The sequence below is a fragment of the Fundulus heteroclitus genome, chromosome 3, assembly GCF_011125445.2.
Source record: "Fundulus heteroclitus isolate FHET01 chromosome 3, MU-UCD_Fhet_4.1, whole genome shotgun sequence".
In the NCBI taxonomy this organism is placed as follows: domain Eukaryota; kingdom Metazoa; phylum Chordata; class Actinopteri; order Cyprinodontiformes; family Fundulidae; genus Fundulus; species Fundulus heteroclitus.
The window spans coordinates 29,165,344-29,180,732 of record NC_046363.1 but is presented as its reverse complement, the minus strand read 5'-3'; the positions used below and the strand labels follow the sequence as shown (position 1 = coordinate 29,180,732).

The 15,389-nt window shown below is 38.5% G+C and overlaps 1 protein-coding gene across 5 annotated transcripts in view; it reads right to left on the bottom strand.

The window, feature by feature from the left end:
- Positions 1-15,389, bottom strand: part of usp5 (ubiquitin specific peptidase 5 (isopeptidase T)) — a 39,047-nt gene that overhangs the window by 22,405 nt on the left and 1,253 nt on the right. For 3 of the 5 annotated variants that reach the window (XM_036135150.1, XM_036135151.1, XM_036135148.1), the window contains exons 4-17: positions 12,642-12,769; positions 12,251-12,396; positions 10,433-10,617; positions 8,654-8,748; positions 7,037-7,230; positions 6,771-6,842; positions 5,884-5,971; positions 5,634-5,759; positions 5,407-5,560; positions 4,247-4,409; positions 4,068-4,156; positions 1,720-1,905; positions 1,234-1,377; positions 1,003-1,145 (exon numbers count right to left, since the gene is read on the bottom strand). In XM_036135150.1, the coding sequence (XP_035991043.1) occupies positions 1,003-1,145; positions 1,234-1,377; positions 1,720-1,905; positions 4,068-4,156; positions 4,247-4,409; positions 5,407-5,560; positions 5,634-5,759; positions 5,884-5,971; positions 6,771-6,842; positions 7,037-7,230; positions 8,654-8,748; positions 10,433-10,617; positions 12,251-12,396; positions 12,642-12,769 (1,913 nt within the window). The remainder of the gene's footprint in view (positions 1-1,002; positions 1,146-1,233; positions 1,378-1,719; positions 1,906-4,067; positions 4,157-4,246; positions 4,410-5,406; positions 5,561-5,633; positions 5,760-5,883; positions 5,972-6,770; positions 6,843-7,036; positions 7,231-8,653; positions 8,749-10,432; positions 10,618-12,250; positions 12,397-12,641; positions 12,770-15,389) is intronic. The other 2 variants (XM_036135152.1, XM_036135149.1) reach the window with 1 other exon arrangement.

Here is a 15,389-nt window from a genome sequence, read left to right as displayed (position 1 = left end):
TAACTAACTAACCGAATGTTAAGCTAATAAATCATTAACCTGAAAATCGATAGAAAGATTGCAAAGCTCAATTTTCCAAGTCGCTACGGAGGCGTACGAGACGGAGCTGCTTATAACCAGCAGCCGCAGAGATACTGACGTAATTTTTTCTGGGTGACTCACAGTAACTTTTGAGTCAATACAAATACCGATTTCAACTTCAAATGCAGTTCATTCGTCAAACATGAGGGGGCGCTACACAGCTGGTTTTAGAAACAAAAGCAGGATTTCAACAAATGTGAAAAATAACAACTGAGAAATGTAAGCAGCAATATTACACAGCCATGTTTACACTTTATTAGCACAAAAAAAGTAAATTTGGGGGTGAGTTACCCTTTAACTTCTGAGTGATTTTAAACTACTACTTTGATCAGAGATGCATAACATTTTTCTCTTTTATAGTTTCTAAAGTCAGAATCAGCGAGTCAGACCTGAAACAAAATCAGAAATCAGAACTTACCTGGTGGTCAGCGCATTTCTGCTTTTATGTTTTCTCCATTTGTTATACGTTAGTTCAACATTTTATGTCATGGTTTTGTGCTATGAAGCGCTTTCTGGTTTGCTTTTGATAAAAAGCCATTTCAAAATATTTGTTTTATGTAATTAAATTCAAAACAATAAAATATATACAACGTAGTCAGGAATAAGATGTGGACTGAAAATGAGTGAATTTTTTTTATTGCTGCACCTTTGTAAAGAGTCAGAGTATCTAGAAAAGCGCTACACAAATAGAATGTATTATTAAATATGTACATAAAGGTAGAAAATTACAGCTAGAAACTCAGGAAAAGTTTCTCCTGAGCAGTTTAACACATTACTAGAAAGTGAAGACTGAAAGCTGTTAAACATTAATTTCCCTTTATGTGCATTAAATCTGGTCACATATCAACGCTTCCAGCCAAAGTCTCCAAATGAAGACATGCGGTCAGTTTCCTTTTTAAAAATGGACCATGTGATTCTTACCGTCGCTCGGAGCGCTTTGGTTGCCTGATCTCGACTGAAGCCCATGGAGACGATCGTTGCCAGATGTTCCTCAGAGAGGCTCTCTGTCGGAGTGGTCCCGGGTCCAGAACTGCTGCCTGGCAATACAAGGGGTGCCGAAAAGTCTGCAGACCACCGGGAGACAGAAACATGGACGCAGATTAACGATTAAACTTGGAAATGTTCCCTGGAAGACTCCTAGTTTCTACACACCAGGGTCGTCCATGTGGCTCATGATCCAGTTCATGGCGGCATCGATTCCAGTGTTGCCAGTGTAGTAGACCGCTTTCCTGCAGGCCTCCACTGGAAAACCCATTTCACACAACTGGGACACAGTGGAGTCATCGAGGACCGGAGCTGAGATACAGTTGACAGGAAACAGTTGAATTACTGGGATGTATTTAATGAACATTCTATGTGCTAGTTTATATTTCTCCAAACTAACAAATGACTAAATAAAAGATGTAAAATAAATAAATAAATTGGTAAAAAAAAAAAAAAAAAAAAAAAGAATACCCTGAACTTAAAGAGTCTCCTTTTGATTTAAAATTAAATAATTTTAAAGAAAGTGAACTAAAAAGACAACGGACGGACTCATGAAAACAGAAAAGAGGAGAAAAGGAAAAGAAGGAAAACGAGTGAGGACGAATACGCGGCGGCAGCAGACGGGAACAGAGCAGAAACGACAGACAGACTGACACAGCAGTGGGGAGTAGAGAGAGTCGTCGTCCTCGTTGCCATGCGAACCCAGGATACCTTTGACCTCCACATCTGGGGTCATGAGTGGGGGTGGGGCCACCTCTGGCAGGAGCTCCTCCCCCGGCTGCTGGCCGGTGGCACGCAGCGCGCTCAGATCCAGGGTGTCGGGAACGTCGATGCTGACATCTGTGCAGAGAAATTCAGTAAGTTTAAACTACTTCTTCTCTAAGAAATAAATACTTCAGGTTCAGTGGAAATATTTTAACAACTCAAGCTCCTATTTTCCTCTAAATGTAGACAGTTAACTCAGAAAGGAGTGACCTGGACAATAAAAATGAACTAGAAAAAGCTGTTCCTGAGTAACAGCGAGTGAGAATGCTAATCGGCAGAATGATTTGAGCAGAAGATGCAGAAGAGGAAAAAACAGCTGAAAAACATTGAAATCAGATTTGAAGAATTTGAAAATTTTGAAGAATTTGAAAAAAATGTAATTAGAGGAAATAGAAGAATGTGAAAAAAAATGTGAAGGAATGTGAAAAATTTGATAATTTGAAAAAATTTGAAGGAATGTGACAAATGTGAAGAATTTGAAAAAAAAATAATTAGAAGAAATAGAAGAATGTGAAAAAATGTGAAGGAATGTGAAAAATGTGAAGAATTTGAAAAAATGTGAAGGAATGTGAAAAATTTGAAGAATTTGAAAAAATAAAAAATTTTGAAGAAGTTGGAAAAATTTGAAAAAAAATTCAAAAATTGAAAATTTGAAGAATTAGAACAATTAGAAGAATTGGAAGAATTGAAAGAATTGGAAGAATGTGAAGAAATTTGTATCAATTTGCATTGATTTTAATGGGAACAGCCAAAAAAAAAAAAAAAAAACGCACAAAAAGTGAAATATTTTAAGTGTAAAAGTTAGCATAACCATGAGATATAGCAGGCATGTCGGGAACGAGCCGAACGTTTTGATACCAAAATTGTTGAAATCGGTTGAAGTATGCGGGAGTAGTTAGACGCCGACGGAATAATAATAATAAAGAAAAACAGGAAAACAATCAGTGAGAATGCTGTATAGCATTCTCACTGATTATGCATCATAAAAAGGGAAAATGCAAAGTGATTAGTTGGGGATTGGGAATCCTCCCCTCTCTGAGAAACTGGGAATCAGACGGTTGGTTGCAAGACAGCAGTGCCTTGCTAAGGTCTTCAAATGTTTTCACATTACAACAACAAACGGGGATTTTAGGTCACAAACCAGCACCAACCAGTACATTATTTTAAAGTTTAATGATAGATGATCATTTTTTTTAACAAAACAAGAAGAAACTTGCTAAACATACTTTTTCAGGCCTCTCCCCAGATTCCTGGTTGAACGTAGGACTGGACTTTGACATTTTAACCCAGGAATACGCTTTGATCTAAACTATCACATTGTTCAGGGTTGTAGTTCATCTGTCTGTGGAGGATGAACCACCAGCCCAGTCTTATAGCTTTTACAACCATTAAGGGGTTTTCTTTCCTGTCTTTAGCTTAATTTATCTTCTCATCACCTCTGAGCAGCTTTCTTGGCCAGAAAGCATGATGCTGCCCACAATACATTTCTCTTCAGTCTCTTCAGGGTAATATCCGGTGTTCATTTTCTGGCATTGAAAACATTTCGCACATAGGCCACTAAGTTAAATTATGGTTCTGTCTCCACAGAGTACACCCTTTGATATGTTTTTGTGCCCAGTCAGCAAATTATCTTGCAGCAAAGCTTTATAATCTGCCGAAAGAGGGCTAAATACGAAATAAATACCAACCCTGGTTTGAACAGGATGTTGTCTATGTTAATTACTGAAGTTTTTCATCTTAAAAAATAAATTGTATAAGCCAAAAAAAAGGGGCAAAATAGTTTCAAAAGATAAATAAATTACAAAGACTGAATATATTCTTAGAAATTAGAACCCAAAATAGTATCATGTTAGTGATCTATGAATATTTTACCATAACTGACGTCTAACAGATGTTTTTACTGCACATCTGATTCATCCAAACAAACAAGTTCCCATGACGCTATTTTTCCAGTATCAGCATCACCAAACTATGCATTTCCTGTGATGCACCGCAGGCAGAAAACGTACCTAAGCGAGCTTTTGTGACTGTAAAACGAACGGCAAACTAGCCGATAAACATCCACTTCCAATAAGCAATCAGTTCCAGAAACTGGAACAAGAAGTAGGAGTTGTCTGGAAACTGTAAGCATTCACCACCGTCTATTGCTGAGCCTTCTTGTTCTGTCTCAAAACTTTCCAAACTAATTAAAATATGCATACTTGAGCTGAAAAGGGTTTATGCTTATGTTTGCTCACCCAGTTTCTTAGGCACCCAGTCAAGGCCGAAGGTGAACTTCTTAATCTGGATAACCAGGTGGTCAGGGAAAGAGGCAAAGCGGGTTGTTCTGGCAGATGAGAAGAGATGACACAGATAAAGACGCATTAAACCTTCTTCTAGCTCATCGCTGTCAGGTTAATGTGAGGCTGCTTCATACTTGGTAGCAGAGGTCTTGGCTTGCACGGCCGAGCTCCAGAAGTCTGTGAGCATCTCGGGTTCGCTGAGAGCTGCCATGCAGGCGGAGAATGGGATTTGTGCTCGCACCGTCTGTGCTGATGAATCCCCCTCCTCACGGCGGCGCTCCGCCTCCTGAAGCTCGTCTGGGAGTCAGAAAAGTCATAAAACTACTTAAAAATCTAAAAACGTAGGAGATTAAACAAGCTCTAGAAACTATACTAGGTATAAAACTAGCTTTTGATCTCAAATTGTTTATTCTAGGATTATACCCAAACAGACATCATATATCCAGGAAAATTATTAATGCCATGGATCTATGTCTATTACTTGCGAAAAGAGTTATAGCACTTTCATGGAAGAGTACCAGTAAACCAAAATTCATTAATTGGATTAAAGAAATATCCATAACTTTGCCAATGGAAAAGATTACTTTCATTATAAAAGGGGAAATTGTCGCTATTTCAAAACATTTGGAGTCCTTTTTTGGAATATATAAAAAACATGGATGAGAGGGATTTTGAGGGTGGATTATAGTGGCAGTTGATCTCCTGGAGTGTCCTGAAATAACTTTCGTTATTTGTATACCCGACTATTCTACTCTGAACAATACATTTGAGTTTATATTTTCTGTAGACTACTGAAACAATTTGGGCTAATCTTTTGGAAATTAGAGAAACCATTATTGTTGGAACCTTTTTCTGTTTTTCTTTTAGGGGATTTGGGGTTGGGGGAGTGTTTCTGTTTTTGTTTTTCTGTTTTCTTTTTTACATGCTCTGTATATAATAAGTGTTGCTTTAAAACATCCCGTAACGATCTTACATGCAAGAAGAGTCAAGCTGAATGTTGGACAATAGTCAACTACCCTGACCTTTTCCCTTAATGTGAGAGTACACTTATGTTCTGTATATTGCTGGAAGTATTGTTAAAAGAAATCAATAAAGATAATGTTGGAAAAAAAATAAAAACCTAAAACGTCACATTTAGAGCACTTGGGACTTTCTAAGTCGGCTTTAAAGGGTTAAGAATAGACTTGATATTGACCTGTATCGCGTAAATAATGACTAACACTGCATCTGGATTTGATGGATGCATTTAAAACTGAAGATTTAAGAGTGACATTGAGGCCCATCAGCATCTCACCTGTGTTTGTCGCCTGGTCCATGGGCACCGGCAGCTGTACGATATAATCCACCCGCTGTGTGTACTTGGCTTTTTGTGACTGCTGACAAACTATCTTCTCCTCCACCAGAAACCTGAAGGCTTCAGATGGGTTGGGCCCGGAGCGACAGTTCCTCTGCGAGAGAAAAGGTTCATTTAACGGGGAAGCTGAGGATTAAAGGAAGGGGGGGAAATGAGAGCAGCTTTACCTCCACCATGTTAATGAAGTGCAATAAAAACTCCTGAGCATCCTGCTGTCGATTGGTAGAAAACTCTGGGTGGCCCCGGCCAACAAGTGCTTTAAACATTCGCGGTGCGATCCCAATCTGGTCGCCCTGAAGGAAAAGCACAAACGGTTATTAAAACCTGATTGGTTCAGAGCTTAATTTTTATTTATTTTTTTATTTCTAAATCCTAAATGAGCATCTGGAATCTTTGAATTTAAGATTTCCTTCTCACCCTGGGTTCAGAGGCCCCATTTTCATCTCCAGGATCTGGAGCAGGCTTGGAGTACTCTCCTGACAGCAGGCCGTAACCGAGCTTGGCTCTGAGGAACAAAGCAGACATCGATGCACACCCAGCATGCATCAGTACGGGCGCTCATATAAGGAGGAACGATTGTTTAAAGTTAAAGCACACACACCAAACTCTGTCGTTTCTGTTAAGCTGATGTAAAAAAAAAAAATGTAGGAATTGATGAAAACAAGAAAATATTTGTTGAAAGACAGCTTTGCATAAACTGCTAAATGGCCAAGATGTCTACAAAAGCAAGTGCTTTCCTTTTCCTGAACTAGCTGGTCTAACATAGTTTCTTAATTCTTGCTGCTCTGCTTAAAGATAATTGCAGACAATTCAGGAGCTTTAAAAAAATATTAATAAAAATCGATTCTCCACTGCTGAATCGATTTTCATATTATTTCCTAAAGATCGATTCATATAACCAAAGATCAATTAAAAAATATATTAACAAAAGTATTTTCCCCTGAATTTCCGGCTCACACTCCATTCTGAGGGGTAAAAAATGAATAATGCACCAGTTTAATGCTCAAACAGCAGCTGTAGATTTCTCTGTTATCCCTTGTTTTCTACCCTGGTCTGTTTGGGTCTTCTGCCCCACAATATGTGTGTGAACGCAGGGAGAGGCATAACCGTTATCTACCACTACTTTATTAACTTGCTGTTGAATATTGATATAATACCAATATTAAAGTGTTGCATAACTACACTGTCATGTAATTCAGGTTTTTAAATACCAGCAATCCAATTTGAGATTCGGAATCGAATCGATTGTTGAAATCTGAATCGACACCCGGCCCTACTTGGTTATACATAACGAACACACTCACACTTGAGTTTTGAAATCCTGGGTTGGGTCACTCGGTGCTTCGTTGATGATCTTGTCAATGTTAGAAACGTACCTGCAAAAGGATAAGTACCAAGGGAAGAAAGCAAAAAAAAAAAAAATCAATAGTGTCTAAAAGAACTTAAAGCAGGCCGTAAAGGATCTGATCCACCATTCAAGATCTTAAAAGTGATAATTTCATGTCAGTCAACTATTCAGCACTGAGAGAGTATAACCAGGAAAAGACAAGGGAGGGTGGGAGTTACTGACGTGCTCTCGAAGTCTGGGACGGTGAAGAGCACTTGCATGACAGAATTGAGGTAGCAGCTGTTTCCCAGGTTCTTCATACCAGTCAGACCGGGTCCAAACAGGGGCTTCAGGGTGGTCCCAGACTCCTGGATCACTTCCCACTCCCCCACCCGCTGGTTCACAGCGATTTCCAACTCCGTCATTGTCCGCTCAGTCTGAAAGCAGAGAGTTCAGAGACGTAAAATAACTACCAAAGTGGACACAGGGTTCCTACAGCATAAGGCAAGTTAAATTCAAGACTTTTTAAGACTTTTTAATGCCACTTGAAATAAAAAGTTAAGACCAACTTCACGATAAACAAGATAAACCTGGTTGCGACAACTTCACCCAAATGTTTATTTTAACATAAACCATTACTTTCTGGCTCAGTAGACATGTTAAAGATTTTGAAAAACATTCCATATAGGAAGAAAGCTAAAAAACACACAAATTACAGATATATTTTTAACAACTACTGAACTGAATTCACAAACTTTGTTTTGTTCCCTACTAAAAAAAAAAAAAAATATAAATCAGTTTTAAAAACCCACAACATAACCAGCGCCAACTCTTTTTCACAGCTATGGTCCGGCCACAACAGTTTTTATTGGTTCCGCTATCGGGATGGAACCAATAACGGTTACATTGAACCGTTCGGTAAATTTAAAAAAAATATAATTGTATCAATTATTTTACTGTTTGGTAAGGATTACAAAAATAAAATCCTATTTATGACCTGGTAACAATTTTAAGACCTAAGAAAGACTGATTTAAGACATTTTAATGCCAATTAAGGCCTTAGTTTTATATTACAGAATTCAATGACTTTTAAGACTTTAAGGATCCGCAGGAACCCTGGGACAGAACGTCAAACTTTTTTTAAAATCGCAGCACAAAGAGCTGGAATATGCCTGCTGCTGCTACATTGTAACATCTCCTACAGACCGTCTGTTCAGCATCATTAGGCACCTGAAGAAATATATCAGCAAGAGAACAACAACATTACGGCGCACAGCGAGAGGCACGCAGATCTTAGACGTAGACATTAGTGCAATCTGTGCTCTGCATAAGAGAAGCAGCTGGAAATTAAAAGCCGCTGGGATTCAGAAAACACAGGTGCCTGTGAAATCTGAGAAAGTGGCCAAATGTAAAACAGAGATGTGACTGTTTCAAAAGATCATTTTAGTATCACTACACAAACTGAACACAGAATATGTGGAAATTCAAATTGTAAAACACCAAAACAAGACGTGACCACACAACCTACGGGCTTAAAGCAGGTTATTTACAGCTAAATTTACTGGTTTCAGTATTTTCTGTGTTACTGGAAGTGCAGATAAATTGTACGTCCATTTAAAAATCGAAGAAAACAAAAATCTGTGGGTACTTCATGAGGGAAAGCAAGCCCCATCGGTCCCAATGAGTACCAGGAAGAACCCGGTCTATTATCTGACTAAATTTGTCACACTTTGGTCGTGAAATCGCTCTGTCTGCAACGACTCAAATTGACTTAGGAAAATTGGAAATCGGACAGAAAAATGAACGCCTCTGTTGGTCGGACAACGTTCGTTTCTGGAGTCCATTTCTCACAGAACTTACCTTCTCCATGGTCATCATGTCGATGCCAAAGTGGGCTAGGTGCTCTGGTAGCTTGGAATCCAGCACCATGTCATCTTCATCATATGAATACACATCTGGACAAACAGAACAGAGGTGCAAACTGAGAACAATGCTAATTTATAGTAGTCATACAGACCACTCAAAGAGTTGTATACTATCGCCACATTCAGCCAAACACACAACAACACAAACACACTCATACATCGATAAACAGCTCGATAGGCAAAGTCCTCTGTGCATCTGTCTGCAGGTACAGACAGCTGCACTGTGGCTCAGAGGGTAGAGTAGTTGCATAGAAATGCATAGAGTCTGCATAAGTGCTGCAACTATTAGCTGACCTGGCATATATATATATATATATATATATATATATATATATATATATATATATATATATATATATATATATATATATATATATATATATATATATATATATATATATATATATATATATATATATATATATATATATATATAGCAGTGTCTTGACTTACATGTGTCCAACTAACAAATTTCTGAGTTAAGAGTTGTCTCAGATAGTTTTTGCTTTCATTTAAGAGCTAAAATTTGGCTTAAGAGGCTGCTTAAGACATCCTACCACTAGTGGGCGCCACAGTCGCCGATCCAACAACAGAGCTACAGACACGGCAGCACAGAAGTTAAGAAATAAATAAAAAATATGTGCCGAGAGATAAAGTAAACGTTGGGAATGTGGGAGAAATGTTTAGACTTTATTCAAAAGAAAAACCTGGAAAAAAGTCACAACTGATCTATATAGTAAAAAATGTTGAAGAGTATCACTGCCATCATGTAAAACCACAAATCTTTTTAGAACTGCAATGCACAAAAGAAGGTTGAGATTCACATCAAGAGGATTCCCCGTTGCCTAAAAGCTCTGAAGTGGGGCAGAAAGCTGAAAGCAGCGCTTTCCTTAAACAGCAGAGCCACTGTAACACATAAGCACCTAAAAAAATAAAAAATAAACCCAGCACTGGACTTTCTAGAGACTTTGGATTGGTATGGTACACCAACTTAATACATATTGGGACCTTAGCTTGGTGGAGCAAACCCTTGAGCAACAACATGCTGAAGCACTCTGAGACAGAACCGATCAATATTCTTCAGCGGTGAGTAAATACGTTTATCTGTATTGTTAATCTTTTTGCTAGGATTGCACATGGAATCAGGAAAACACGTCATTGTGATATTAATCCTAAAATACTGCGATGGTGATCATGATTAACCCACATTTTTAACCCCCCACCCCCATCATTACATTTTTCACCATTTTCTATGACTTTATTATCTATAAATAAGGAAGTGACAGAGCTCCCAACTAGACAGATATAACCCTGGTTGGTAGGCTGTGAATACACAGAAGCTGAAATATGATATGGCCCCTCCCAATAATTACACTAACAATACCACAACATTAATGCTGAGATCTAATCCAGTTATAATCCAGTTTATCTTGGACGTGACTTACTGCAGAGTTCATGCTTCACCTGATCTGAGGTAGTTTACAAGCCAATAAAGCATTAAACTGCCTTTTCTATTCTCTCAGGGGGTGAATCCACAGAAATTATATATTAACTGGGTAAATGAATGATTGTTTAGATGGTGAGAAAAATTACCATTTGTTGCATCCCTTGTTTACACAATTAAAGACATGCAAAGTAAACATCATCCATAAAACACTGATTATATGCTCCCCCATCAATAACTTCCACCATCATGACTGTGTCCTCTGCTTACCAGCACCATCAGGAGTGATTGTTCCCAGTTTGACAGCGAGCGGGTACCCGGTCTCCTGGAAATGGAGAAGGGCGTGGTTGTTGCCCCCAGAGCCATCAAAGTACCTGCGGCCACACAGCACTTTACCATCTGTGAGGTTCATCCAGATATTCTCCTGCAGGTCGCACACCTCACACCGCCAGCCACTGTGGAGCGCACACAGAAGATTAAACCCTCACATGTCTCGTAACAATCACAAAAATATAAATAAAAACTTCTTAAAGGCTAAATGTAATAAAAGGCTGTTTTAGACGCCTACAGGAAACTAAATAGTTGGTTTGGGTCTTTGGTATGAAATAACTGAAGACTAAGTGTAGGACTGGACAATTAATTGCTTTTGCAATATAATCGAAATAAAAAAAAAAAAAAACGCAATTTCCAAATTGCAGGTCTGAAATTTTTGGCTACGTAACAATTAATGGATCAGAGGCGTCCATTAGGTGTCAATAATATGTTTAAAGTGGATTTGTCTCCACATGGATGGGAAGAGAGTTGCAGCAGTGAGATAATCTAATTTTATTATTTGTTTTTGCGTTTATATGATCATCATTTTTATAAACTTTCAGGAATCCCATCATAGCATTAAGTACCGGTCAAACTGTTTAATACATGGATTTGTTTTTTGTTGAACTTTATGTTCAACAAGGATTGACGTCCAACTCAACAAGCTATTCTCTTAAATAAGAATATTCTGATTAGTAAAAAAAAAAAAAATTAAATTTCTTGTTTAAATAGTCCTTGTTTACAAACATCTTTATTTACAGGGCATTTTTGTTGCTTGTGGTTAACGCAGAAAAAAGTCGAAATTAAATCACAATTATGGTTGAAATATATCACAATTTTGATTTTTGACCAAACCGTACAGCCCTATTAAAGAGCACAAGTTTGCTACTCTTACGTCCATCTACACCACATAGTAGCTAATGTTGAAGTCAAGATTATCCAGCCTGAGGCAAACTAAAAACACACAGACAATGAGGGAGGGGAGACCAAGACAATTTTCAAAAACCATTGATGCAAAGGTTTCAGGAAAATCTTCCTGTGGCATCTCATTAGCATGCTAACCTATAACAAGGCTTCAGATTACCTGTTGCACTGGAACACCTAACATTTTCAGCAAGTTTGAAGCCAAAAACACAGCGTCTGCAGCTCAACGTTAACAAGTCTCCATCTCTTTTTTTCTACTAGGAAAGCCTTAAAAAGTGGATCCTATGCTCACAGTCAGAACAAACACCTACTCCTCCAATTTAATCCAGTTTGGTTGGATTTACAGGCAACTTAATTCCTTAATTTTCACCCGTTCAGTGAACGTGTGACTTCTGTGATTCCAGTCTGAGAGCATCAGTCTTCAATAATAAAGCTATTGCTAACATTAGCCCTAGTTAGGAAAACAATTTTTATTTTGTTCCCTGTTATGTTTCGAATTTCTCAGATCTGTTTTTGTGTTGCAATGATAAAATACAGCATTTATTTTACCGACAACTACATTCTTTAGAGTGATTTCTAGAGTGATTTTTCAAGCTGTATGCAAACGAAATTTCATTCTGTACGCACTTTGTGCATACAAAATGACAAATAAAGCTATCTATCTATCTATTGCAGAAATCTGTCACCTAGTCTTTTGCTAAGCGAGTGCGCAGGAGAGCCAGCTTGTCGGGCGGGGTTCGATGTCAAGGAAAGCTAATCTATAAAAGTTATTTTAAGTGGTAGTGTTCTTAAAATGCACAACTTGAAATAGGTAAAAGATTAATTTCATTAAACCAACAGCTGTGAATTCACCTTGGGGGGATCTTGACTCCATTGTCAAGCTGTTTAAGGTCAGCAGCATGCTTTGACTCCTGCCTCACCTCTCCGTCCCACTGTTGAACTTGTAAGGTATGAGACACTGAGTCGGCTGCCATGATGCCCGTCATAGACAGAGACACCTAAAAGGTAGAGCAGAGGAGGCACAAAGACATTAGGAACAGCCGATGTTGACAGTTCTCAGTCACTTAATTGCTAAACATGTTGTGGCCTAGAGCAAAACATTTTATTATTGGATGAATAATGACTCAATGTGCCTATTTTAAGAGAATAGAGTCTCAAAACATGTAATGTGTACAATCAGACATTAGTATTAGTTGTAGCTGTGAAGACATAATGTAATTTCCAATACAACAGAAACAGTTACCCGCTCTCTGACAACATCAGGCATTGTGGCAAGGTCCTCTGAGGTCACTTCCTGTTTGTCTGGTAAAATGACCACCTTTACATCCTCTTCATATAGCTCCTGCTCCACATCAAAACCTCCTTCAATCCCTGGGGGGAAAAAAAGAGAAACAATGATGGTCCTAAGCAGTGATGTAGAGCCGACAGGTGTCCATGGCGGTCAGAGGTTTTCGCTCTGTAGTCACGGACACCTTGGAGGGAACGATTATGCTCGAACGCTGGAGCCGAGTCGTGCTGTCAGCATGGAAGTAGCTGCTTGTTGGGCTGTTCTACCAACACTCGCTGCCATCCTTGTTTAAAAAACTTTAACATTACATAGAATATCTACCCATTCAACAAGTGGAAAAACTACATTCCTCATTTAGAGCCTTAACTACAGTTTGGCTTTTAGTTTGTTTTAGCAATATCTGCAAAAAAAACATTTCTTGAAGCTGTACAAATGCCTGTGAAATGAATACTCGTTCAAACTCTGCAACACTAATCTTTCTGAAGCCATGTGTCGCGATAATCAATAAATCAATCGCATGATAAATTCTAGTCACATGATTAATTAAAATAAACATGATAATTTGCGTATGCTTGCTTGCTTATTTCCCTTGTGTTTCCGTGTCCTCTCCCTGAGACGGGATAACTAAAGGTTTCAGTACGCTGCATCAGTATCTGCCCCCCTCCTTTCTCATTTCCTCAGTGAAGGAGGGGTGCAGTCTTTAACCGGGTATCGTAGTGTGCGTCAAGCTAATTACAGCTAGCGTGTTAGCTTAGTTGACGGGGAGGTTTTCTTCCAGACGGGAACTTCACTGACCCATTTATGTTGCTCTCAAACACTGATGCATTTAAAATAAAGAAACGACTCTTAGGCCTGGGGGGGGGCGAGTAAAGCCAGTCAGGTTTATAATACGGTGGGGGAAGCCCTGCTGGTGTCAGGTAGGCACATACTCAAAGCTAACATGAGAGCCTCCTGAGGGAGAGCCAGAGAAACGCTGGTTTGAAAAGCCAAACACGACCGTTACAGGGTAAGAGTTTTTTAGATTTCAACCAAATGACACCACCTCAAAGATCTCTGACCCGGTAGGTCGAGGGCATATAATTGTGTTATTATGCCGTTATATTAGTTGAAAAAGGTCCTCAAATGACAATAATACGATTTATTGCAATACGTTTTAGAAAAATGTCACAGAGTGGATTGCTGCTATTTTAATTTTTTTCCCCCCCTCATGACAAAAAAAAAATACATAAACTACACAAGCAATAATATTGCAGTCAGAATCACAAGGTGCAGCGGGGAGTAAATTAAATATCCAGAACAAAACTTGTCTGTAAAATAATCCACTAAAAGGCAGTAAATGCACGATTTTTATAACAAAACGTAATTCCTAAAACCTAACCTAAAAAAATTTCCAAATCGCAGAGGTCTGCAATTTTTGGCTACGTAACAATTAGTGAATCAGACGCGTCCTTTAGTTGTCAGTAATATGTTTAAAGTGGGTTTGCCTCCACAAGGAAGGGAAGACAGTTGCAGCAGTGAGAAAATCTAATTTTATTACACGTTTTAGAGTTTATATAATCATACTGTTTTACCAGGCACAAGAATCTCACCATAGCATTAAGTACTGGTGAATCAGTTTAATACATAGACTTGTTGGTTGGACTTTATGTTCAACAAGAATTGATGTCCAAATCAATTAAAAGCTGTTCTCTTGAATAATATTCTGACTAATAAAAATATTAAAAGTTCTTGTTCTAAATAGTCCTGTTTACAAACATCTTTATCTAGAGGCCATTTTTGTTGCTTGTGGTTAATGCAGAGAAGAGTAAAAATCAAATCGCAATTTTGGTTAAAATGTATCGTAGTCAGAACGCAATAATTTCTGCTCCGAGTTGAGACGCAGTGGGTCTTTTAGCACCTAATCTGCACAGCGGTGAAACAGATTGATTTGTTGTTTGTATATGTTTAAAAAGGCATCATAATTTAAACTGGAAATTTTTTTTGAATTAAACCGCAATATTAAGATAAAGATTAGATTATTTTCCAAAATCGTTCAGACCTAGTAAACTGTAGCCTTTGTCCTGATGTTCCTCTGATCTAAATACCTAAATACAGCAATGGTCTTAAAGTCCAGTCATTGCAGGTCAGTGTCCTGCAAGTTTTTTTTTTCCGTCTGTGCGTCGACAAACTCGACTCAAATATTAACTGATTAGCAGAGCTCTACTAGTGAGGCAAATTGGCTATTTAATCCAATGTGTAGGGCAGAAGACACACGTTTAAGTCGCAGAAGACTGAACCCCGAAGATTTGAGCTTGAGACCACTGCCATAGAAAAACTAGGGATAAAGCTAAATCATTAACACATACAAGATACAGGCATGTACACTTACTCCCAACTACGATAGTTAAACATCTGGTGAAGTAGTTTATTGCAGCTTTGATTCGCTAGATTACTTTAAATTATCGGCTGTCAGAGTATGTATGAGGAGACCCGGAGCAGAACGATCCTTGTCATCCTCACTGACGTCTGGGAGGAAAGGGACCAGAATGGCAAACGAATAAAGGATGGAAAGAACAGGGCAAAAAGCATCCACCTCCTCACGAGCAACAACAGTTCCTTTTTATGTATTTAATGTTTAAACCAGTCAGTAAACTTGGCACCCCCCCCCTTTTTTTGGGGAAAAACACCTGCATTGCACCACCGCCCCAAAAACTGACACCAATA